The 27,525-nt window shown below is 50.2% G+C and overlaps 1 protein-coding gene across 1 annotated transcript in view; it reads right to left on the bottom strand.

Annotated features, from left to right (window-relative positions):
• LOC119446153 (telomerase-binding protein EST1A-like) overlaps nucleotides 1-27,525 on the bottom strand; it is a 75,682-nt gene that overhangs the window by 21,861 nt on the left and 26,296 nt on the right. The window contains 5 exon segments of the mRNA XM_037710509.2: nucleotides 494-647; nucleotides 15,972-16,127; nucleotides 25,729-25,899; nucleotides 26,553-26,602; nucleotides 26,605-26,655. Of these exon segments, the coding sequence (XP_037566437.1) occupies nucleotides 494-647; nucleotides 15,972-16,127; nucleotides 25,729-25,899; nucleotides 26,553-26,602; nucleotides 26,605-26,655 (582 nt within the window).

Genomic DNA, 27,525 nt, shown 5'->3' with positions numbered 1-27,525 from the left:
CTGAACCTCGCACGCAAATCTGAGCTGTAATCGACGAAGGAGTACTATAGTTGGGTTTAGTATAAAAACTTGGAATCATGCCTTCCTGTCGACCAATTTCCCGGGAGAAACGGTCTCAGCTGAATGTTTTCACGCAGTACAGCAGTAATTTCAACGCGAATGCTTTTATTTCTCCGCAAACCAAGTTGCCTCGTCATTGGCCGCCAACCATCCGAGAATCTTCTTTATACTAATTGCTCGCCAAAATACTTTTTCTTTTCTCTCTCTTTCTTCACCGACAGAGGCGACGGCAATCACAGTACCTCGGCGTTCACTCTGTAGTTACCACCCGATCCGCGCCCACTACAAATTTGCCCTAGCTTAGAACAGCCCACTTTCCACGATTACTCGGGAAGCGAGTCGAGCAGCAGGCGATCCCCCACCAGTTGAGAAGCACGCAATTTCGCCCAGAGTGCGGGACTCCCTCGCGGTCAGACAAGCGGGCACCACTCACCGACGATGGGCACAAAGACGTTGAAGTGTCCGTCGGCGACCAGCTTCTGGACGAGCGGCAGGTGGTCGATGAAGCAGTTGGTGTCCGGGACGAGCTGCCGAGGCCGGATTTCCAGCATGGCCGCCTGCTTGCTTCGGTGTTCCTGTAGAACCGCCTGCAAGACACGCGACGCGGTGACAGGTCAGCACTGGGCAAACTTATCGCGACAGGAAAGGAACGAACCATGGCTCGCGGATTGTCATCGAAGTAAAAGGCTCACCCACACATTAACGAAATCTTGCTCGTAATTTTCTTCAAGCGCATAATCCTTTATGTGCCGAGCTACGAACGGTGGACCCGACCGGCGGGCGGCCTGTAGAGGACCCCCGCGAAAGCCGTGGAGTCTCTCGACTATTGCCAGGCAACCTATTACACCGCTTGTAGATCCTGCTACTCGCAGCACGCCTTCCACTTCCGACACACTTTATTCTCATCCACACTACTTGTGCTAGGCCGAAGAGCCATACCGCCGAAAGTGAAACACTTATTCGGCCAATCAACGTAGCGCGAAATACTAGAGTAGGAGGGTGTCACATACATAAGTGACATAATTATATAGAGTCCCCTCGTTCGAATTTCTATTGGAAATAGACTACAGGGCAATAAAATCTGACAGAGGCTTCTTTCTATGTGCGCGAGCCGTTCACAAAAGTCACAGACTTAACCTACATGCACATGGTCGAAAGAAACACTTTAGCATACCCTCCTCGCGATTTGCGATTGTTTTACCGTCTGTACTCCATATAATGATCCGAGCAAAAACGCAACAAAGTTTCCAAGGTACACTGGGTCACGCGAGAGGCTGTCGCGTATACACAAGGTACCAGGGTCATGTTGTTCCCGATGTCAGCAAACACGACATGCAGTGCTCAAAATAGCATTGCATTAATTCTACTTAGAAGAAAGCAATATAGCTGCATGGATAAGGTAACGCTGCAGCAATACGCTCGATCCTCTCCCCCTAATGGCGGCGTTATCTCTTCAGTTGATTGCTCTCATCAGACTCCGCATCTGCAGCAATGACAGTTCTTAACTAAGACAAACGCCGATGGGTCAAGCGTCATCGCGTCCCCGTGCACACACGGGTAACTTATACGGCGATACGTATACACGCGACCAAGGGTCATTAACTTGCCACGCAGGCACGGACAGTGATAGCGCGTGCGCACACGCACACAACCCGCGCAACACACCGGACGTCACGCCCTGGACGTCAACAAACGCGCGTGGCGGCAAACAAAGGAAGGAGTAGGGGGCCGGCCCAGAATTCGAAACGTGGCACTGCAGCAACAGGCCGAATCTAAGCGCACGACTGGGAGCGACAGCCGGAAACGCTAGACGACCCCTTCCCTATAAGCTCGATTCGAAACGAGAAGCGCGGGGAAAACGCATCCGTCTCCCCAGTGACCGCGCACTATCCCGACAGCATGCGCCCTGCGACACAGTCCAGTCAGGGGAGAGGCATCTTGCCAAAGGGTCCAATCTATCCCTAAGCCCCCCTCCCGTCTCGGGCTACTTCCCTTATAATACAAAAGGGGGGCAGCAGGGGACTCCGAACCCGGCGCGCCGCACTGAGTCACATTTATTTGGAGGCAGCCCGCCCGCCCGCCGGCGGCGGCCGACGCACCGGACCACGCAGGAAGAGAAAGCGCGCGCGCATCTGGACCGGCCGACGCGTCATTTGGCACGGCCGCGGACCCTTGTCAACGCGAGCCGGACACCGCGGGAGCTTGGCGCCCGCACTGACCGCCCTGGGCGAACTCCCGGCTGAATTCGGCCGAGGGTCGGAGCAGCAGTGCCCCTGGCAGACAGACAAGAGGGACCAGGAGACGGACGGAGCAGTGACTCAGTCACCTGATCGTGACTCAACACTTATTTGGGCGCGCAGGACCCCCCCATCCCCCACCGCCGTTCCCCAGGCGTGCGGTGCCAGCCCGTACGAAATGCGGGGAGAACAGCCCTCGGACCCGGAACAGCGCTGTAACCCAGAAACAGCACGTGCATGCATTCACGCCGGGCAGCAATAGCTGAGTTAATTCGCGGGGAAGTGACGGACGCCGATTGGAACGCGGACACCCCATTTCGAACACCCCGCCTACCCCTCCCTCGCTCCCCCAATCGATTTTATTCGATACACCTACCGCGAATGCCGCCGCGCGTTCGACGCGATTCGCGCAAACTCTGCTTGACAGGTGCACCAGCCTGGACATAAGCCGGACACGCCGTAGGAGGCGCGTATATGAGCAAGCACTTCAGTGTAAGTGGTTCTCGGGAATCCTTGTGTGCGAGCAAGCTATGGGAAGCTCCCCATGAGGAGAGCCCGCGGCAGCTTATACATGTTGGAGGCCTGGACAGCGTAAAACGCCGACGGGCATGCAGCCAAATTGAGGAGGCAGAGCCTGTCCCCCTCGCTACAGAGAGACACGGAGATATACGTGCCGAACAAAGAACTAACGGCACTGCGTAGTGTCAAGGAAAACAAGTTCCTAGTAGCGTCCATCCCGCCTCCAATCTCTGGCAACATAACACTACTCGCAGTATCCATCCTGCATCTATAGTATATAATTCCCTGATTACATTAGCACAATATGGACTCGGCACCACACCAATTTTAACACCTGCTAATGTTCTTAAAGGTCTCGAGAGCGGACGGCGAAACTCCTTGATCCGTAACAGCAGAGGAGCGCAGGCTCGCATGACCTCACGCGTGGCAAGGAACCGACGCGGAAACGCTCCGTGATTGTTTCATCCGGCGCTTTCATAATTGAAAGTTGATATTTCTGACACCACTATTCACACACCGCCTAACGTTTTAGCACAAGAACACGGATAAATAAATGAAGCGTATAACGAGAGAGAGAGAGAGCAGATTGAACAAAACAAACAACCACCGAAAGCATTCCGCACTACATAAGCGGCAGGGTTTCGAGGAACATTGAACTACACCTACAGCATAACGCCGCTGGGCAGACCCGTGGACACTTTAGCACCGGGTGACACGTCATCGCTCACTGTGCACAGCACTGCAAGCAATGGAATGGCACCGCTCTTCGAATCGCTGAGGGTCAACGTTCCTGCACGGTGCGGTCGAAGCATGCTTGCGCGAACGAAATCATCCACCCAGCCCCAAGGGGTACGCATAGCCTCGAGGAAAAAGCGCAGAGGCAAGGAGGAGGGGGGCGGGGGGATGTTACGGACGATGCACGGCCGGAACTAAGCCAGCCATACCTGGGCCGAGCTTGACTACAGCCGTGACTAAAGCAACGATACACCGAGCCGATGCTGCAGAATATATACAGACATGTCGCCGCCGACAGGAAGTCCCCGCTCCGCGGCAAAGACTGCCGCTCGATTTCGAGACGATCCATTAGCGACTTCCCTTGCTGCTTTCTCTCGTCTTGTAAGTTGATATAAACAAGTTCCCAAACATGACCTAATCGATTTCGAAAACCCGAAGGCGGAGGAAGGAGGAGATGACGCGGCTTAATGCACGTTAAAGCCGCTTACGCGGCGCGGACCGTTCGTATAAATCACCTCGAGCCGACCAATTAACTCATTCCAGGGATGCACGTGATTCCATTTTTTTTTCTCTCTCTCTATCAGAATGACCCGACAGACCCGCACGAGAAAATGAAGAGCTAAACCGGAAGACAAGTAGTGTAGCTGCAGAAGCATACATATGAGAGAGAGAGAGAGACATCGAGCTGGTGGCGGGTGAAAGGTGCGTATACTGCATCTAAATGCCGGCCCTTGTGTAGTACGTACAAGTGATGAAGAAGCAAGCATGGGAGAAGAGACGGCGACAGAAGAGCGAGAAAAAGAGCGGCGCTGCGGGTCCACGCACGACGGTGGCTGGACCGGCCATAGCCTCGGGCTCTGCGTGAGCGGCTCCGGTCTCACCGAGTCGCGAAACGGGAAGAACCGGAGAGCGGGCAAATGCAACGCACGCGCACACGCGCAAACGCAAGCAAGAGACAAACACACACGCGCGCGCGCGCGCTAGGCGAGTGACCCGCGCAACACACGCCCTTTTCGTGAAGAACTCATCAGACACGAGAAGCAGCGCAGGCGCGGCGGCGGCGGCTTGCATCGGCAAACCAGCGGCGGCAGCGCTACAGCAGCATGCCCGAGTATACAGAAAACGACGCTCGGCGCGCATTCGGACTAATGCGCAATTTGCCCGATTGATTCGAGTGCGAGAGAACACACACGTACGGCAGCGACCGTCTGAACGGGAGATCCGAGACCAGAAGGGAGGATCGGATGTAAATGACAGGACTGAAAAGCAAACGCTGATAAAACATCGGGTTCTCCCCCGTGATCTGAAGCGCTCTCCGATAATTGAATACTGCTCAGGGGCAGGCAGCAGCAGCAGGCGGCGGCGCTAGGCGGTGCAGCGGTACACGGAACAGAAACGTGTTTTTTTAAGACGCTGCGTTTCAATGTTACACCGCCCGAAGAAGGTCGAGGCGACGGTCGGACGCGTTAGCACCGAACACACCGCTTCGCCGTGAGGTATACTAGGTTAAACGTCCCGTGGCAATATATGAAACCACTTCGCATCCACAGGTAGATCAGAGAGAGAACGCATACCCGAACGCTTCCATACATAAATGAAGAAACAATGCGACACGAAGTGCGCTCAATGGAATAAATGGTGACAATAACACGGCTGCAATTCAGCGTGACAAGCTCAGAATAACGAAAGCCTCGCAACAACGAAAGTCCCACCTCGGCAATATTTAGATACGCCCCAGAGAAATTCGGTAGTACATGCCACAAGCACTATCCAGATCCAGGAGAGACGAATCAGTCACGGAAAATCGCGATCCCGCGAGTAACAGATATGAGAGCAATGGAATATTCTCCGCGGGCAGCTGAAAGGTTAACGCGGCACGCCGAAAAGATTCAACGATAGCGTAAAGGAGAGACAAGCATAATATGTCGATTCAATACTTCGACTGATATGAAGTATGCTGCGTATAGCAAAGAAGTTGCACGCTCTGAATCCGCATCGCCAATACCAACAAGAGTCCCGAGCTGGGGGCCCGGGGCGCACCTACTACGTGCTCGGCAAACTTGCCTTACAATATCCTTTCGTGTGTATACTATTCTAATCTACATCACAGGCTCACAAAAGAGCGCCTATTTCGAGAACGCATAATGACCCGAGGTGTCAAAGAGCGCGTCCAAACAGACCGGGACCGGAAAACAAAAGCGGGAAAAAAAAAAAAAAAAAAGTCAGACAGCGCAGTGACCGTCCTTGGATGCGATTCGAGGAATCCCGGAGGCGCTCGCGCGGCCATGGAACTGAGCTTCCTCCGCAGCAGGGGTAACAATCGCGCCGGGAGCCGCCGTTTGGGCGCAACCAACCCGCTCCTGACCAGTATAACAAGAACTACATAACGAGTCAAGCGCTCTATGGCGGAACGCAGACAGCTTGCTTTCACCGACGGTCGTCACGCGCTCGTGATCTCGCTAACCACACGTTCGGCGGGCGCCGAGAGGAGGCAATTAACCGCATCACGCTCGACGGGCAGCTGCGAAGAGGACAAACCATGGACGCACTAGCAAACGCATGTGCGCGAATTTAAACTAGGCGAAGTACAAAGCGCGCCAAAAACCGATTCCGAACAAAAAAGATACCAAATCCTTGTTTTGTCCGTATAAAACTGCTCTCCGCAGGCTGCGAATATACAAGAGGGCAAACAATTCATAAGCTGACAGCAAACAGTCAGCAGCCGGCACCTGGGGTACGCCTAGTGGTATCATCGAGATTCTTCTGCAGCGCTTTCTTTCAGTAAAAGCAACTGCTATTCTTTTTTTTTTTTTTCCAAGGAATTGATTTCGGTTTGAGTTCCTGTGTGAAACAGCCAGAATATCGCGTCTTCTTGTACATGTAGAACATGTAGGCGCTCCAGCTCGACACCCAACCACGACTAAAATGGACGCTGACATCGATTTGAATTAACCGCCTGCACAGCCCATAATCAGCAAATTGGCAGAGTACGATGCAGTCAAAGATCGGAATGGGGGGGGGGGGGGGGGGGGGGGGTATGACATAAGTGGCAGGCATGTGACTGATACGCAAGTACAGGCTAAACTTGCCGAATAACTGCCGTTCTTGTCAGCCATAAGCCGAACGCGCCCGCACTGAACGCTCGAATCCACATGTGAACGAATTCGGACAAACGTCGTCCGCGCACCAGCCACATAAGCAACAGTTCACCCTCATGAACGTAATAAACGCACGTATGCGATAAAGTTCGGTGTGTATTGACATAAAGATGCGATAGAGATATATAGAGAACGATCCTCGACCGCACGCAGAATTAATCGCGTGAACGTGTTTTCATTGCCACGCGCTTTTCGCACAAGTGAAGTGCGCCTCTCAGTTCGCTCAAACCTGTCGAATCGCACGAATCGTACTCGGCGCACAATTTACGGCAAAGCTATATGTCGAAAGACTTCGACGATTTGTTACCAGTCTACACAGGCGTCCCTTCTGCCTACACAAGCACAAAGGGTGGCCGTTGCAGAGCAGCAGTACTCTGACAGCTGCAGCCCCGCGCGGGTTATCGCATTACAACAGGTTGCGTCAGAGCATTCCACAGTCCGGCACCCAACACCGTGTATCGCTGTATCGCGCCGTCCAGGACACGATCAAACATCGGGAGACGGCGCCGAGCCGCCGATCAGATACACGGCGCGTAGCCGAGTGCGTTGGCCTCGTGAGACGGCCGGGTCGCCTCCCCCAACCCCTGTTCGCGTTCCGTCCCCCCCCCCCCCCTCCCCCACGGGCGGCTCGACGGCGTCCGAAGAGACGGCCGGCAACGCAAGGTCGCACCCGCTGACATATTTAGCATATAAGCCCAATGTACACACGCATACTTTCTTTTTATTATTATTACTGTTCGAAGCGATATGATTAATGGATGCAGGGATCACGACAGACAGAGCAGCTGCGTGCGTCCGACCATTAAGTCGGCGCGCGCACACCCCTGCTGTTGGTTACACCGAACATGCGCTCGCTCGCGCGGGCCTAGACGGCAAAACGAGCCCGTAGTTGATACATTCGCTCTCTCTACTTTTTTGTCAAATAACTTCTCTGGGCAACATAACAATCTGAATGCTTCGTGTTTACTCTTCTTGTCCTAGACCGCGTCCAAGACGCTCGATCCCTTCCCCGGCGCAGCTTACCGCTGCCGCAAGTGTACAAAATGGATACGGGCAAGTAATAAGAGGAAGGCAGCCGCGCAGTTAGGGCAGCACACCGTGTCCAGCCGAGACATATTTGTCACGAGCCCAGTGGGACACAGGCGCCCGCCCGAGCGGGGTTCCGAAAAAAACACTCGCAGCCTCGGCCAACCCCGCCGCCACGTTACAGCCGCTTTTTCGGGGAGCGGGGCACGGACACGGAATGCGAAAAGATGCGAAAGCCGCCGCTCGGAAGGGGCCCCAGGAGCGAATCCCCACTCAGCCAGTGGTTACAGCGGCGGCTGCGGGGAGGGCGGGTGATTGAGAAAGGGAGTCGACACGATTTTGATTTACGGTTGTTGACACAGGTTGTGACGCAGGTGCGGCCACCGCGACGACGTGACCGCGGTCGTGCTCGCCCCTCCTCGAATGCCTCCCTTCGTTGGCGCGTGAGCACACGCGGAGATTGGCGGGAAATGCAAGAAGAAGAAGAAAATCGAGCTCTTAGTGTTTTCCCCCTCCTTTTGGTGGCGTACGGTGGTTCGAGAGATGAGAAGGTGGGATAGAAGCTGCACTACCGGCACAAGTAGCGAGGATACCAACAAAAGCGAAAGCGCAAGCCTCTAGATTCTCCCCTTCCGAAAAGAATGGCGCAGACACAATGGCTAGTAAATAAATGAGCTCATTACTGAAGCTGCACGCAGAATGCACACAGCGCACAGTTCCTAAGCAAAGGGCTCGGCGCAAGCGGGAGACGATTAAGAGTTTTAGCTTGACCCTAAACGTATTACCTTTTGCGGAATGCCAGATGTCGACAGTCGCGTTTGTGGCGCCATCCTGTGGCGACGAACTTTAACCAAAGGGGAAACGGAGCTATTACAGCAGTGGCCGATACCTCAGGTGACCTATACCTCAGGTATACATACCTCTCCGGGCCCCAAGTTGTCCCGAAATGCATTCCCTGTGGCAAAGAATCGAATATCCACTTTCTCGGGTTAGGTGACGCCACAGAATGTGACGTCACCTTCAAAAAGACTTGAAAGGCAGGCGGCAAAGCCAAGCACTGCCGGAAGTGAGGGAGCAGCACCTGCGATTTTATAACGTTTGGGAAAGCAAACCGCTCGCTTGCCCTCACGTGATTGGTCAGAATGGCGCTTTTGCTGACGAAAGCGCGAGTCTGATCTTTAGAACGGTTCGCTTTCAGAATCGTTACGAAATCGCAACCCCCCTAGAACGCACGACAACTTACGGCTCGTACGTTTTCTCGATCCAGCTAGCCACAGCTACAATGGACTTCTCGATGCGTTGGCTAACAAGCCGTAGCCAAGCAGAAGCGCACTGACTAAGCAGTCTTCATGTGTCTTTAGTTCTTGGTCACGGATGTGGTGTTGGAAGCACGCGGAATAATGCCGAAACGCACGTGCAAATTTACTGAATAGCTTATAAAACATTTTCCCTCCTTTACATAAACAAAACTTCACATAAATGTTGAATCTCGTTTCTATCTCCGACCGACCGACTCTCTCTCTCTCCCCTCCCCTCCTACTCCTTCCCTTTCCGCTTTGGCATGCGAGAAATCTGGTCACATTACCTATACTATATTCCGCTTAACTACTGTTGTAAAGCGTCGGTATCGACATGATCGCTGACAATCAGTCCGTTTCTTAATTTTGTTCGACGAGAACGCACACGAAACATAAAAACGTTTCAAACACCTTGTAGTTGGACAAAGTGTCACAAGATGTCACTACCAGCGTTGCTATTGCCGTCAATGGCTTCGATAATCCGGTTTTCTGTAAACGGTAATACATTTACGAACAAGCTAAAAGCCTGCGTCGGAGCACAGTGCATATTACCATGCCCAACCCATGCTCCCTATGGCTAACCTATGCTTCATTTTGTTTTGATCGCAGTCAATACGCTGTCACTCCAGCGGTTTCGCATCCGCGGTGTGTTGCATGTACCCCACCTCCGTGGCCATATACGGTCAAATCCGTATATGCGGCCCATCTTGCAGGAATTACGCTATCAGATAAGATCACCAAACAGATGTGGTAGCCGTTTGAACACTGTTTGTATAGATTCCATCAACAACCCCGGCTGACGGGAGTAACATGTGAAGGAATACGACAAACCTGCAGCGGTCCATACCAAACATCAACAGGGGTTAACTATAATGCGTCCTTATCACGTACGCCTTCGTTCACCTCCCTTATTTCCGTAAAATACGGCTAAGCCGAGGCGTAGCGAGATAATGTATACGTCAAAAAAAGAGAGAGAGAGTGCAACCCACATATACCTTTATCGCTCTAAGGCACCTCGGAAAAACAACTAAAGTGAGTCCATTACCATAACGGTTGTAGAACTCTCGAGCGTTCACAACATACGCTTTCCGCCTCTAGCACTTAAGCGCGTAATCTTCCCCAGCCGTCCGTCTGGCTTTGTGATCTTTACTTCTCCGGCAAGCCGACACAAGACGCAACTCATACGACGTTTCCGCGCCACCTTCAGTGCCGCGTAATCGATCACGACGGCTAAAATTGGGGCAATTTACACCGGGACGACCCGAAAGCATGGCCCTCGCCCCCTCCCCCATTTGCTTCAGTAGTCTCTAAAAAGACAATAATGAAGCGACTAAAAAAGCAACCAAGCTATTTGGGGAGAAAACACCTTAACGACCTTCAAGAACGACCTTTCGACGGAGCTTCGCGCTTTGCAGCAGGTGCTGTCCACAAGCGCTGCAGTTTCTTTCCTCAAGAACGCGCCGGGTCGTGTCGTCTGGGTGCGCAACCTTACGGGAGCAAGAACCTGCGTGTCCACTCACACGTACGCACATAACAACACACGGGGGTGGGGGGTGGGGGGAGGCGTAAACGAAAACGAAAGCACTTTGGAGCGAGCGCATCCCGCTCTCAACAGTCACATTCCACGCTACACACTTTCTCCCGCACCGGTACGCGAAATTACTTTTCCAACTCCCGCTTCACGGGAAATGAGAGAGACGCCGTAAGGAACTTCTTTCGGCGCCTTAAACAGGGAGGAACTACAGTACACACACGGTACAAATCAGCAGCGTTGCAGCGGGAGACAACATAATCCTCGACCGCGTCGCAATTTCGCTTATTACACACGCCCAAGCCGTCCAAAGCCTGGACAGCAAGCAGTAAGAGAATGGTCCACGCGCCGGGTCGCCTAATTCGCTCGCGGAATGAAAAATGGATTGCACATCGGTAGCGGACACTACAAAAGAAGCGGGACCACGCGCACGGTTTCTTTCCATAATCTTTCTGCACATCTATACGTACTTCCCCGCTCAAACAAAAAAAAAAAAAGAAAGAAGAAAAAAAAGGAAGAGGATGACGTCTGGTAGTCATAAGATAAGAAGAATGAGCGCTGCCGCCAATTTAACCAAAAGCGCCCGAATTTCGACGAGCGTGCGCCCGCAATGCAATCAGCCACGCGCGCCTTGTTTCTTTCGTTTATTCCCGGGCCGTACAATTGGTGCATCAGCATGGTGGTGCCGCAAACGAAGAAAGCAAAAGAGGGGAAATAATGATAATAAAGAAAGAAAACATCGCACCCAAAAATAACCGAGATGGAATGCGTAACCCGCACCAGGCGGTGCTCGGAGCGCGGTCCCCCAGGTCTCCGGGTCCCCTGCACCCTCCTCCCCCACCCCCTCCTCTTCCCTCCTTTCTAGGTTCCTCCCGTCATATATATATACCCTTGGGAACACCGCACCGCCCACGAGACGAATGATCTTCCGCCTCGAAGAATTGGTGCGCATAGTTCTCTGAAACGGGGGGGGGGGGGGGGGGGGGGCAATGAGTGGACCGCTCGCAGCGAACGCAACAGGAAGAAGGGGGGGGGGGGGGATTAGGCACAGGCGTTTACGAAAAACACCGCAATCGTTGCTTCGAAGGCAAGCAGGAAAGCAAACACCCAAGACTCAAAACGAGCGCCGCAGGCACTAGAGTAGGGCACCACATCGACGACTACACTGGGCGCTGCCCGTTTGGCCCCGTCTTCGCGCCCTCGACGGACGGAGGACGTGCAAAGTGCCGGTCGCGGCCATTATACTCCTCAACGCGTCTAGGCGCAGCAGGCAGAGACGTTACGACAGAGACGTTACGGGCCAGCGGAGGAGAACCATTCGTCATCGTTGCGTTGTGCAGCCCGCGGCGGCGGCAGCGACAGACGCGGGCGCGATCGCTACCGTGATCGCCGGGCGCACCAAAGACTGGCGGAAACAAGGGCGGGCGCGCTTACAAACACGTACCCATTATATACGACGCCCTTGCGCCCTTCGCGAGTCCGTCCGTCAGTCAGTCAGTCTGCCTGTCGGCCACGAGCGAAGCCGGAAACGGCGCCACGCCGGATCACCGTGCCGGGTCAGAGCGGCAGCGGCGAGTTGCTTCGCGAGTCCCTTCCAATCCGCAGACTGACAGCACTTGCGCTAGGATAATAACTTGGACGAAAAAAAAAAAAGAAAAGAAAAGAGGAACACGGACGTTTGAATGACGAGTGGGAGCCTAGCAGCGCCGCCCGCAGTGATCGATATATCCCAACCGGAATTTATAGTTAGGCACGCGCCAGGAAGCGGACCACAAGGCGCGATCGATGCATCTCGAGGGACATATACCGGAGGGAACGCAGGATGGAAGGCAACACCGGGAAAGGCCACACGAACAGAGAACACTCGGGTCACGTACAAACAGGAACACCATTTCACGAACAATGAGTGGTGCGTATGGCTGCCAAGTGGCCTGCTCCAACGTGCTCTGGGACCGCGCATGAAGTAGTATAAGTTCCGCGCCCCCGCCAGTACGGACGTCTCAACGACTATATTTCCGCGGCAGAAAGCAGGAGTGCCCCGGCATTCGCAAAAGAAGAAGTCAAAGGGAAAAAATGATCAAGGGGAGGGCGGTGCACAGACGAAAACACGCCATACTAAAGGGATGCCCAAGAAGATCGAGAGGTATAATAGGAACGCAAGCGCGGAGGATGAGAGCGTGCCCAGCGCGCGCGTGGGAGCGGTTTGTTCGAACTGCCGCGCCGGGGCGGCCGGCGTCGACCCGCGATAGAGGCGCGTCCAACGCACACGCCGACAAGCGCACAGATAGAGTCGTCCGGCCGCCTCACGTGATACCGCAGCCAGCAACGGGTCTGCGCTGACCCCGAGGAGGACGAGCCGCAGTATAACGTCGAGCGCCTATAGATATACTGAATGATCCCACGGATACATCTCGTTCCCGAGTACCGTAAAGTGAGCGGTTTATAGACCGTCCTGTTTGCTTGCTTTGTTTCGCACGCGAAATATCTCGGAAGCTCTGCAATGCCTCGTATACAGTACAGCGCTAAGATTGGTGAAGCCAATCGACGAGCATGTACAGACAATGGAAGAAACGAGACAGGCGGAGGCGAGACAAGCCAGGAAAGCTTTTTATTTTTATTTTTTTTATTATTATTATTTTTTTTTTTTCTGTCCACTGCCAGCCGACATCTCGGCGAGGTTGCGGGCAATAAATGCGATACGCACGACGCGCGCGCGTGGACACGCATACAACCGAAGTGATGGTGAACACACACGGCGATCGGTCGGCGAATAAGAAAAAAGCGCGCGCCGGTGACCTTGCTCGCTCGCTCGTTCGCTCTCCTCGCTCGCATTTCCGCGTACGGAAATCGGAAGACGAACGGGCGCGCGCGAGGCGGGCGCATGCGTAAAAGGGAGGCGCGGCTGGGATGGGTCCTCCGATCGGAGGGCAAGGACGTCCGCGCAGACGGTTGTAAAGGCCGTTATTCCGTGGTCAAGAGATCGGCGGCCGTTACGTCACCCGCCGGCTGGTTCCAGGAGGAGGTTGGCACACACGCTCCAGTTATATATACACGGGGCTCCTTCTTCACTACTACCTCGACGTCAGCTCGTGCTCCCTCTCTATGCAAGCGCGCCGTTTCGTTTGGGAAAGACCTGACCCACGAAAGCAGCGCTCTCGCTCTTCGCGTGGCGAACAAACACGCGCTGTCGGATGGACCAGGTCGACCAAAGGAGTCCACTAATGATATCGCCAGGGAGCCGCCGGGGAACGTCTCCCGAAGGGCCCTGTCCGGTCGTCTACTCCGTCGAGAAGAGACGAGAACGGAGGGCTACGGGCCACACCCTTTCGAGGACCTCGCCTAAACGTGCCTTGGCAGCAGCACCGGGTCACAACGGTTGGCGATTAACGCTTTCCCGCGACTGCGGGCCGTGGGAGAGTACAGGAGACACAGCGGTGACACGCGACCTAAACGCGCGACAACGCATTTAGGCCGGGGTCATCGGTTGGTGGGATTAATTCGCGGCCTTGACCGCAGTACTGCCCCCAGGCAAGGTGGGTGACACGAAGACGACTGAAGATGAGGCTTCGGCCGTGGAAAGTCAAAATTAGTGGTCTGTGCGCGCCAAACAGGCTTCGGCCGTGCGTTTCTGAATGTCGCTGTTATTGGTCAATGCAAGTAAACCTCAATATTCGCGTAGAAAGGTACACGCGTAAGCGAACTTCTCCGGGCCACTGTTTCTGCACCCCCCCCCCCCCCCCACCCACCCCAAAAAAAAAAAAAAACTTGCTGGCAAAGCACACGACTCTATTTTGTTAAAGTCTAAGCACCTCTAAATGCGCGGGGAAAAAAATGCAAGCCTCACAGCGCCCTAAATAATTTAATAGCTTTACTACAGCCAGCAGGGTATCTGTAGTGCTGTAAATTTTACACCAACGCATAGAATCAACAGAAACACGAACACAGAGGAAAGGAACGATACCAGGCTGGCGGATTGATACCCTGCTCCCACGTGACCACTTTGTGTCGCGACGTCACAACACCAACACCTCTCCGGGAACGAAACCGAAACTGGCAGCAGTAAAACTATTAAACCACTTAGTAAGGCGCTGTGAGGCTGGCCAGTATTTTTTGTAAGGCTCAGAGGTCTAGGTCCTTCACTTAATGCAAAAAGAAAAACAAAGAGACAGAGAGAGAAAAGAAATGATTAGTCGTAAACATCACGTCCCTTCTACTTTCAAGAATTCAGCAAAGTGTTCATGCAGCAAACTGCAGGCACAGCCTCCTTTATCTTCCCAATGTCTGCTCAGTCGCTTCTAAGTGTAGCAATGCCATTTTCCGAGTCATTCTAACCCTGTCACTCTGCGCGCTGCTGTCAATCCTTCGCTTCGGCGTGTAAATCAGAAACGGTGACATGCGCTTTAAGTAAACAGACGTTGCCCTAACTGTGCGCTATGAACTGTGACCAACATGTGGGAAAACGGTTCCCTCTATAACCACCAGGTTCTAAGCTTCATTAGGCAGGCATCAAGAAAACACAGGTTATTTATTCAAGTAACACTTGCCATTTGCATGTTACATACCTCGACAGCAAAATACATTCACCTTTTTTTGGAGATCTAGTCTCGCTATTTCCCTCACAGTTCTCAGCTTCAAAAGCTTACTGACCATGGGATCCGAGGAAAAGCCGAATACTTCAGCATCTCAGACATGCAGCCTCATATTCGGATTTTCAGCATGTACTGGTATATAGGAACAGCATAGTATTGCCCAGTTTTACCGGCTGCGGGCATAAACTGCTCAGAAATTAAACCTTTTCATGGAACACATACACTGTGAATTTTTCATGCCAACTGTTCATTCCCCATCACAAGTACGTATGCAAATAACAGTTTTGCTTACGCCTTTCAAGGAAACTATAACTTCAGACCTCAGCATCTGAAGTGCCAGTATATGCATGGATGACAACTGAAGCAAATGAGCATGCTATGACATTTCTACTTGTAATTCAAAATAGGCCATACCTGGTCACAAGCTACAAGTTCATATACAGGGACAACCAGCCATGACACAAAGATACGATTCTCGCTTGCTATTTAACAGATTCTAACCTGAGGGATGTATGCACTACCTCCTAAATAGGTAGGCCAACATGTCACATGACATGATGTATTCGTAAAGCTGATATACTCACAGGCCTATGAGCTAGAGGTCCATTCACTTCACCTAGCTATATTTAGACTATTCCCCATTAGTCAAAACACCTATATGATGAAGGAATTTCATATTGGCTGTTCATGTTGTTTCATATTCAGTTTCATATTGGCACTATTCATTTCATATGACTTCGCTATAACAAGCTTTGACTATAAAAACTAATTCAGTGCCATCAAGAGCAACTGCCAGAAGAACGCCTCGTCTGACTCACTTGGACGCAGGCGTGCTGGCGTTCGTGTTGCTCTTTCGCCTTGCGTAACTGCTCCTTTTTGGTCCACAACCTTTGGATCTCGTTCTCCTCCTCCCCGGACTTGAGCGGTGCCTCCTGGTCGTCCAGAGAGTCGCCCATTTCTAGCTCGTCGTCAGACTGCAACCACACAAAGCATGCGCTTGTCGAGCCAGCGTATGCCACTCCCCCACATCCCTACACAACAAGCCTGAGACATTGGCCTTCCACAACTGTTCGCTTATGTCACAGTGAACAAAGGCTTCATTAAGCAATATTTTGTATTCCCGTAAAGGTTCTCCGAAATGACCATGTGAACAGCACCTGTACATAACAGTGATGGCCAGGAGCATGGAACAAGTATAGTGAGATGTTCCCAAGAGAACGCTTAATTTGTTCAGTCTCTTCGATGGACACTTCCAGCAAAATCTCAGAGAGAAAAAAAAAAAAGAAAAAGAGTGCGGTTTAACACACTGAAACTACACAATGGGTTATGAGGGACACTGTAATGGAAGGCTCCGGTTTAATATTATGCGCTTGAGGTTCTTTAAAGTGCACCAAAACCGAAAAGTACACGAGCGTTTATGCCTTACGCCTGCATAGAAATGTCGCTACAAATTGAACCCATTACCATACCATGTGCTGATCAGCAGAAGTCTGTAGCCACCTTGGAGAGTAATAACAGAAAGAGAGAGACGCAGTGGTGGAACTACAGTGGAATCTCATTGATACGATCTTCACAGAAACCGCAAGATAAAACATATCATCCGAAAATCATATCAGCCAATGTATTTTCCAACCAAATCGTATTATCGGAAAAAGAAAAAAAAAAAGAAACGTATCATCCCGAAAACGTATCATGCAGAATCGTATCAACAAGGTTCCACTGTATTTGACCTTTTGGTGCAAGCAAAAAAATTGGCAGTTTTGCCCAATGGGCAAAGTCCTATCAGTGATAGCAAGGTTTAATGTTGCACTTGAACCCCTCAGATTAACTATATAACTTACTAACTAGATAACTATATACAGGTGCACCAAACTTTTTGGCACCCTTGAAAGCATTTACATACCGTGTGGGACCTGTAATTGCATAGCACAAGCACCACTGGTTTGCCCATATAGAGCGTCGCCAGTGAAATTACATACCTTGCAGACTGTGAGCTCTAAAATGGTTTGCACCTTTTAAAAGACTGAGAAGATCAAGATAAAAGGTACGTGCTGTGAATGAAATGTGTCATTACTTTTTTTGCACGCTGCTATTCTAAAAAATTCTGAGGAATAATGCAGTCAGGAATAGAATACCTAGTCTGAGCAACTTTGGCAGTTGCACCGAGCTTGCATATATGGCATAGATAAACACATCGCACACAAGAAGAATATAGATAAATACAGTGAAATCTAGTTGGTACGATCTTCACGGGAACCGAAAAAAAAAAAACATATAATCCGAAATACATTGCTCCTATAAGACACTGCCCGGGAAAAGAACAAGAAATGTATTATCCCGAAAAACGTATTATGCAGAATCGTACCAATGAGATTTCACTGTATGTATGGAACATCTCGGCGACGCCGGCAGCAGAAATTCACCTGGAATGTCCATATAATTGCTAATCCCAATAAAACCTGAATTGGTGCAGCAATAAGTACTTTTGGCACAGTGGAAAACATACATCTGCACACTATATGGTCTCAGTATTATCTGAATTCATAAATACAAGGGTGATTCAGAAAGTAATGCCTCCAAGCCCACTACTTTGCTAATAATACTGCAAACACTCATTATCATTAATGCACTGATGTTTAAGCTATAGAATGCCACTTGCCTCCACCCTTCCTATCTCTTCTCGTTCCAGAGTAATCGAGCAATCCATGGCATCCAGTGGCGACGTCCGGTTGAAACAGCGGGCTGTAATTGAATTTCTGACTGTGGAAGGTTGTGCGCCCATCAACATTCATTGCTGCTTGTCTGCGGTTTACGGGGATGCCTGTGTTGACGTCAGCACTGTGTGGAAGTGGGCAAGGACTGTGAAAGACCAAGATCCAGCTGCATCAAATCTCCACACAATCCACAACCTTCCACAGTCAGAAATTCAATTACAGCCCGCTGTTTCAACCGGACATCACCACTGGATACCATGGATTGCCCTATTACTCTGGAACGAGAAGAGATAGGAAGGTGAGGCACGTGACTTTCTATTGCTCAAACATCAGTGCATTAATGATGAAGAGTTCAAAATGTTTGCATTACTATTGGCAAAGTAGTGGGCTTGGAGGCATTACTTTCTGAATCGCCCTCGTAAATACAGCAGAGCTGAATTTATGTGCACCCAATCAATGTGGTACTTTGCATAAAAATTACCCAACTATCTTAATTATATTTTTAACAAGACGGCTTTGCCTGTGCATATACAGTCGACGTCCGATTTTTCACACTGCCTAGGGGCCGCGAAAACGTCAGAAAAATCATCATCATCATCAGCATCATCATCAGCCTATACTTTATGTCCACTGCAGGACGCAGGCCTCTCCCTCAGATCTCCAATTACCCTTGTCTTGCGCTAGCGTATTCCAACTTGCGCCTGCAAATTTCCTAACTTCATCACCCCATCTGGTTTTCTGCCGACCTCGACTGCGCTTCCCTTCTCTTGGTATCAGGCAGTCCTAAAAAATGAATGCATGCCTTTCACTGCCTCCTAGGGCTCAAATCGCCACAGGCATGTCCGAAATATAGCTCTAAAGGCCTGTCAGTACGCTTATTAGGCATAACTGTGCTCGTACTGTGATAGAAAAACGCGGGTGCACACGTGTATAATTAAAGGACACATGCCGTGTTCCGTGACAGTTGCCCCTTCTCACTCTTGGTATGCTTAACCGTGTAACACTGCTGCACTGAGGCGAAGCTGACCTTTGGGAACCGGCATTACGAAACCCGCCGCGCTTTCCGAGCTTCGAAGCCATTGGCGAGGATTACAAAGGCAGAGTCGACGCCATTGCTAACAGCGACAAATTGTTTCAATGAAAAAAAAAAAAAGCCGGCAGATCCAACGCCCTGTGGTAATCTATGTTATGCAAAGCAGAGTGCGAGGAGCCGACCAAGTTAACAAAACGACCACGAGAACACAAAGACGTAGGCGACTGTTTCATGACTTACACGACACACATGTCATGACCTATCATTTATGTTCGCACGACACTTCAGCGGCTTTTGAGTGTTTATCTCTTCTGACTGCGTCATTGTCATTTTTGCTTAGTCATGCTTGTGACTATGTCTTCTATCATCATCCTCTAGTGTTTCCTTCACTTAATGCCCACGTCCGAACCCATTCCAGTGGTTCTTTAGTGTTAATCACTTTTTGCTGAGTCATTGTCATTTTTGCTGAGTCATGCTCATGACTATGACTTCTACCATCATCCTTTAGTGTTTCCTTCACTTAGTACCCATGACCGAACCCATTCCAGTTACATACCAAGTTATCGATGAGAGCACCAAGACGAAGGCGGCTGTTTCTTGATCTACATGATACACATGTCATGATATTCATGTCACGACCTATCATTTATGTTTATCATACACTCTAGTCATACTATGCCAATTTTGGTACACACCAAGTTAACGAAATGACCATGAGAGCACCAAGACGTACGCAGCTGTTTCATGACCTACTATGTCGTGATATTCATGTCATGACCTATCATTTATGTTCACCATACACTGTCGTCATACTATGCCAATTTTGGTACGACCATGAAAGCACCAAGACGTAGGCGGGCAGGCAGATGGATGGATGGATGGATGGATGGATGGATGGATGGATGGGTGGGTGGGTGGGTGGGTAGGTAGGTATAGATAGATAGATACTGTCAAAGTGGCAAATGTTCGCCAAGAAATGCTTTGCATTTAACATGAAACCGAACTGCAAGACGCTTGGTAGCGAACGTCGAAGTAGCTAGGTCTAGCATAGCTGCAGTGATGGTTACGGCTGCCAGCGCATCTGCATGCGAGAGCGCCAGTCTGAGGAAGCGAAACAATCAAATGGTGGCAGTGGTGGCTTCGATTAATGCCGTTTCGGACCTGTGGCCACGGCAAAAAGTCCGGAAAATCGGACGGCGAATATTTCTTCCGTGCGACATTTCGGACGTCTTTATACATTGACTTTATAGGGTACCGTATTTACACGATTGTAGGTCGACCCATTTTTTCAAATTTGGCAATCCAATGTTGGGGGGTCGACTTAGAATCGAAACCGAACCGTGTACCGCTAGTAACGGCAAGAGAAACGAGAAATCAGGGGCGCTACGGCGTGGTTACACTTTGCACCTACGTTTTTATGGAGTAGAAGCGTAGCGCTGTATTGCATACATTTTGATTGCGCGCACCACGAGCGCACGGCTCTTGTGGAGCATCGATCATGGAAGAGCCGCCGTTTAGGGGGTATTGGTAGTAGCGGAAGAGCGCCATTTGGGGGTATTGGTAGCTGGCGGAAGAGCCGCCGTTAGGGGGGTATTGGTAGTTGGCGGAAGAGCCGTCGTTTGGGGGGTATTAGTAGTTGGCGGAAGAGCTTTTATTTGAGATACGATTGTTTTCGACGGCCGCGCGCATCTGTCACTTCTGCTGTTGTGCTGAATCGTCGCGCCTGTCATGAGTGCCAAGAACTTTCGACGCTCGTTCTCAGCAGCGTTCAAACGGGCTGCTATCCTCCATGTTGAGGAAACTAACAACTGCGCAGCGGGACGCAAGTCTGGAGTCAGTGAACGTGTGGTGCGGCAATGGCGGCTTCAGCGCGAGAAAATTTGGCCTCTCTGGCTACTGTGTGCAGGTGGGTCCTGTTTGCGTGGGGGGCTGTACCGCGCGATGTCGTGGTGCGGTCGTTCGCGAAGTGTGGACTCACTTTTGATGACGACGCGCTGTGGGACCGCAGCAGCTATGACGGCAGCAGTACCAGTGAGGTCAACTCTAGTGACGATGAGTAGTTTTAGAAACCCCATCAATAAATTTTTCTTGTGTGAAATGCACTCGCGTGGTTTTTCTCCCCCCTCCCCCCATTTTTTTTTTTTTTGCCCGTGTTGTGAAGGCATCTGAACTACCGGACATCTCTGAAAAATTGGGAGTCCAGAAAATTGGTCGTTGACTGTATTGCAACGTAAATTTGTTTCAACCATTTGAACTTTCAATAGGTGTTTGTGCGTTCACCGCGTTTGATACTAACTCTCTGCTGGGAATTTGTGTCTGTCAAGTCACTCGACGTCGAACTAAATGTGCCAACAAGCCAAACACAGTAGTCTGCTAAACACAACTATTCTGCCTAAAAAATTTAAAAGAAAAACCGTCCCAAGTTTACGTCTACTCCGAGAACATACAAAATAACTCTGTCACAGCGATTTCTTGTGATTTATTATAACAGCAGAAGCCCGCTGTTACGTTCCCGGCTGTTTTCCCGGCTGTTACGTCGTTTTCGGCCGGTCCCTGCATAGCTCCCATAGGACCCATGCATTGGTAGTCCTGCTGTTGCATCACAACTGTGGGACCGTTCCCGCATCATCCGTTGCGAAGTGCCGGCCCAAGCGGCCATGTTAACTTTTCATGTCACTTGGCTTGGTGGCTTCGCAATGGGATTGGCCGCCCAAAGTGGCCGGGGCAACACCTATGACGACGTATTATCGGTTTCCTGCCAACAAAAGCATGGCCTTTGAGACCCGTCTTTGCTATCTAAGGATGGTGTCTATGACGCGTTGGGGCCCAAAAATTGGTTTTGGCGCATAGATGTTCCGTATAAACATCAAAACTGAGAGCTGGGCAAGTTGGTGTGGTTCCATCTTAACAAAAAAAAAACTAGCGCGAAAAAGACGTGGACGAGCAAGAAATGACAAACACAGCGCCCGTGTTTGTAGTTTCTTGCTCATCCATGTCTTTTTCGCACTAGTTTTTGTGTTAAGATGGTTCCCTATAAAGTCCAAGGGCGATAACGCTGTCGCCGCGTGCCGTATGCTGTATGTGCGAGTGGAAGCCAATGACTACAGCTAAATCTCGCGCGCACAAGAAGGAAAAACGGGGAGGAAGCGCGCCTTCTTCCGTCACACTCATGGCAAAGGGGGGGGGGATAGCGGGCGGCGTTGTACTCTGGCATCAACTGGGTACTGCGCAGTGGCGCGCGGGCCGTATCTTGAAAGCGATCTGTGTTGGGGGCAGAGTCTAGGCGGTGTAGGTGCGTCGGCGGCTCGTAGAGTTGTGCGTGCTGTGTTCTCGGCGCTCCGTTTGCATTGAAGCAATAGACGGCACAGGTCACATCGCTCGCTGCAGTGCCGCGCTTCCTCGACAGCAAGTGGCTCATCGAGTGTGATGTGTTCATGTTTGCCTGTGCACAATGACACCATGCTTGTTAATATAGTTAATAAGCGAATGTTTACAAGTTTATATGGTGATGATAAAACTACTATCCTTACTTTGTATAGCTGTCTACTAATTTGCTATCGCAATCGATGCTTCGGCTGTCTGGCGAAACTGCGACTTCTTGTATAATGTAAGAATTAAAATAAAATTGTGTGCAGTTCACCACTACTCTCATTTCTCAATTTGTCCGATTTCTTGGCTCTTGCGTTTCACGACTCTTATGTTTTTGTTTTGGTTTTTTTTCTTCTTTTACGGTCCCGTGAAAAACATATCAGCGGGGTTCTACTGTATAAAAAAAAGAAATGAAATTCAGTCCAGGAGCTTTTCTGAGAAAGGGTGTATGCTTCCGGTATGTAGTAGGCCAGTAGCACATATTCCTGACGAAATGAAGTCTGCCAATGTAAACATATTCTTACGTCACAATTTCACACCCCAAAATAACATGAGGGCGAGTCAAATGAAAGTGAGCCAACCTACCCCGCACAATAATGGTTCGATCCATTATCTGCTAGGCATGAGTGTAGCAAACAGGGTATCTCTCATTTACAAAAATGACACACAGGTAGAGGATAAATGTTCTTTAATTCTCTCATACACTGGGTTGAACATGGTTGTGTGACATAATGGACGCTCCAAAAATTGAACAGAGTCGTGTTGTGATGTTTTTGACAGCTGAAGGCGTTTCCCAAAAAGAAATTAGTCACTGTATGGCTGCTATGTACAGTGAACATTGCATTTCATTGGCCACTGTGAAGTGTTGGAGCAAACGGTTCAAAGAAGGACGTGAAAGTTGCAAAGACGATCCAAGACCGAGCAAAAGCCACTGTGCAATCACCCCCAACACAATTGCAAAGGTTGATGAGCTGATTAGACAAGAACGGAGGATAAGCATCGATAAACTGGCAGAGTGTGTGAACATCAGCCACGGTTTGGTTCACACCATAATTCCTGACCATCTAGGTTCTCGGCTCTTGTGTGAGCAATGGATGCCCAAGATTTTGAACGACCGCCAGAAGACGGAGAGGTTCGGTGCTGCCTTGACTCATCTGATCCGGTATCACAATGAGGGTGATGACTTCTTGTCTGCAATTGTTACCGGGGACGAATCATGGTGCTACTACTACGAGCCTGAAACACAACAGCACAGCTTCCAGTGGAAACATTCAAATCCACCACCTCCAAAGAAAGCGAAGGCCATCATTCCCACTGGAAAGGTGCTGTTGACTTTTTTTTTTTTTTTCGATTGTCAGGGGCTATTACTGATCAAATTTGCCAAACCTGGTGAGACTATCAATCGGTTCCGATATTGTGAAACACTGGATCGGCTGCGCGTTGCAATCAAGAACAAACAACGTAGAAAATTGAAGAATGGGGTTATCTTGCTCCATGACAAGTTATGCACAATGCCAATGCCCGTCCCCACGTTGCTGATGTGGTTAACACAAAAGTGACAAAGTTCAAATGGGAAACGCTGCAACATCTGCTATACAGCTCAGACCTGTCGCCTTGCGACTTCCGCATTTTCAGGCAATCGAAAAAACAACTCAAAGGAACCAGATTCGTGTCGGACGATGACGTTAAAGAGCCAGTTACAGACTTTTTGAATCAGCAACCCAAGGACTTCTATGGGACGGGAATCACAACGACTCGTTAGTCAATAGGACAAATGCTCATGGAGACTACTTTTAAATAAAGCACCCTGTTTGTCATATACCGTATTTACTCGAATCTAGGCCGACTCCGATTCTAAGCCGACCCCCCCAAAAGTTCGAAGTCAGAAAAAAAAACTTACCACGAATGTAGGCCGAACGAAAAAGTAAGGACAGCATTCGCAAAATAAAACAGCATTTATTAAATTTGAACATGCCGAGCTCATTCTATGTCACCATCGCTGCTAGCCTCGTCGCTATCTTCCTTACTGCTGACATCTTCAAACAGTGCTCTATATTCAGTACCATCAAGCGCATTAGAGATGCTGCATTTTTGGAAGGAGCGCACGATCAATGTTCCTGGGTAAATGTCATTCTCGTTGCGGCGCACGCAAAAAGAATCTCCCGTGGCCCCCTCTAACGACAGACCGATGCCGAAGTTCCGCCCGGCTTGAACGTTTGACGATGCCTCTACGGCTAGCACAACTACCGTATTTACTCGATTCTCACGCTCACCTCGATTGTAACGAGCACCCGTTTTCCGTGAGGAAAAAAAAGTCCTTTACAGTACCGCGCACCTCATGCTTTCAAACAGAAATACAACTTTCTGTCATTTGGAAAAATAGATTTCCTCCCGATTCACTGAAGTTGCGATGAATAAAAAAAGTCGCAGTTTCGCCTGAAAAGCGATGCATCGAATGCAATAGCAAATTAGTAGATCGCTATTAACAAGCACGGTGTCACGCGCGCACAAGCAAACATGAACACATCTCGCTCGTTGACCGCGGAAACGAACTGTCAGAACGCTGGAGACGGAGCGCGCCTTCGTGCTAGCATGCGTCTCGCTTCAACGCGGCGAAAACACGGCGTGCGGCGGACTTCACCCGTCGCAGATTGCTTTCAAGATAGGGCCAAGGCGATCGTATCGCCGGAGTGGATCGTCGCAGATTACATCCTGCTTCGGTCCACTGAAACCGTTCCGCATTGCTTTGCTGGCGAAAATCCTCTCCTTCTGTTTGCGCCAGTCCCGCTCGCAAGTTTCGGATTCTCCGAACGCCCGTGATGCGGCCCGATTTCCGTCCGTCTCCGCACAGATGATCACTTTCCTTTTAAATGCGGCATCATGATGAACTCGGTACTTCATGCTGATAGATAGAGCAGACGCTGAGAATGTGAACACAGACGGTAGACTTTTGCCTAAGCACGTGTACTGCAGCACATGGAGGAAGCTTCCGCATGCTACGGTAGCTAGGCTCGACGCACGTGCGAGGCGGCCATTCTGAAATGCCGACGCAGATTTAGGGTCGTGTTGAAAGTGCGCGTTAGATCCTAGTAAATACAGTATTCGTTTAGAAAGCGGCACTATAGTGGCATCGCCCATTTGGTGCCATTACGATAGCGCTACACCGCGCGCCGATGCTGCACCATACCGATACAACCGATACGACGCAGGTCAAAATGGCGACGTCGCTCGTGTACTTCAGTTGGCTACTGGCACGGCTAGTAGCAGCTGCGATATTAACTTTTCTAGATGGCGCTAACTATGCACCGTATTTATCAGTTTCAGTTAAGAACTGGCGCTTTATTTTAAATCCTCGAATCTAAGCCGACCCTAGAGTTTCGTATGTGATTATTTGACTCGCCATTGTAAATGCCAGTGATCCACCGGAGGCAGTTCAAAACCAATTCTCAATTCACTTACCGAATCGTAAGTCAGCTCTTTCTCCGAGTCAGACTCTGTGTCCGAGACAGCGATAAGTGAAACGAAGCGCTTGCGTTCCACGTTGAACTCCAGGTAGGGTGGAGAGATGCCACACAGGTAGTCCCCAAAGAACTGGATCCGGCTGATTCGCAGGTAGTTACGAGCTCGCTCCTGCACCAATAGGACACACAGCTTTAAAATAATATTCATGGCTGCAAACCTGCAAACATTAAAATTTGTAAGAACACTCCCGAACTCGACAAAGTGAGGGAGGTGAGGGGCCGCAGGGAAGGGAGCAGCATACACTTTCTCACAATGCGAGGCGTAAAGGGCATAGCAGGTACTAGCAGGGCATTTCTGCAGCAATTTCAGCAGTACTTTAAGCACTAATGCAGTTTCACTTAGGAAACATGGCAACATCCCTCAAAGCAACAGCCACACACAGGGCCGAGTTAAGGAGCTCGGAGTCCCAGGCCTGCTGGCTGCCCGTGATATGCCAGCTTCATGGAACTGAAACCCACATGCTTGAAGCAGTTCTCAATCAGTGGCAGTATTTTGAGTGCTTTGTGGACTCTGTTAGCCTTATGTGGGCTGATAACATGTGGACAAATGTTCTGGCAGTGATGTTTCATTGTCAAGAGATGCGAAATGCATTGATTCCCATGGCCGTTTGCTGGGGATGGGAAAATATTTTGTAGTGAGAATTTGGTTGTCCTGGGATTTCTTATTGCGGGGTTCAACTGTAGTGGCAATGTTTTGAACAAGTTGAAACATTGGGCTCCACAAATGGGACCAAATTTACTGGGGACCAAACCGCAACTCACCCGATCGCATGGCACTTGGACGTAGAAGGGTTCCTGAGGAGCACCCAGCAGGGAACAAAGCTTGCCAGGGTGGCATCTTCAGGTAAGGTCACCAGCTCACGATCTGCAAAGAAGTGAGAGAAAAGATACTGCCTCACTTTCAGAGCAACAACTGCAAAAACTAAATTTCACTGGGCAGTCCGCATAGCAGTTTCTGCAGTTTTAATCTTGACCTACACAAGGTTTTACATCATATTCTTTCTCCTAAATTTCTAGATGTGGGTGTTATTCTGGACAATGGAAATGGTCAAATTTGCAATTTTCTTGGCTTTGATTGGTTTAACTGTGCTAGGGTCACCACCATGCACTTAGGGTGGTGGCAAGAAGTCCCAAACGGCAGTGGACGTACATGTATTACGGCAACAAAACATCTGAAAAAAGTCCGCCTTTTCAGAATGACGCGCCAGCTAGCATCACTCAAGGGGTGCTGCAATCTCCCGTGTCTTCTAAAAAAAATTTCCTAATGTGCTGCCACCCCTGGCTTCAACCAGAACTGATTTTTCACTTCACTCTATGGTGGCTGCCAACAAGGTGGTTCAGGAGTAGTACAGTAAAAGCTTGTTAGTTTGACACCCATTAATTCAGAAATTCGGACCGGTATGCTGGACCCAGCAAAAGTGCATGCTAGTCTATGCGACCAAATGTTCGCTAATTTGGCAGAATTTGCATGCACACCCTATAATTCGGAAAAATGCTGACTGACTGCCACCACACGAAAGCAAAGGCGACACTAGCACCACTTGAGTGAAACCGAAACGCAGGAGGCATGGCCATGGACCATCATCATCAGTTGGTGGGGCGACTGCAGCATCACTGAGCCTCTGCTTTCCGTTTTCTTTTTTTTTTTTTCCCCCTTTCCTTGGTCTCTCTGCTGGGCTGCGCCATTTTCCCTGTTGTCGTAGGACCTGCGTTGTTTGTACTCGTCGAGTTTTCT

This window comes from Dermacentor silvarum, chromosome 3 (genome assembly GCF_013339745.2).
Source record: "Dermacentor silvarum isolate Dsil-2018 chromosome 3, BIME_Dsil_1.4, whole genome shotgun sequence".
Classification (NCBI taxonomy): Eukaryota; Metazoa; Arthropoda; class Arachnida; order Ixodida; family Ixodidae; genus Dermacentor; species Dermacentor silvarum.
The sequence above is the reverse complement of the archived record's forward strand: the minus strand, read 5'-3'. Positions and strand labels throughout refer to the sequence as shown.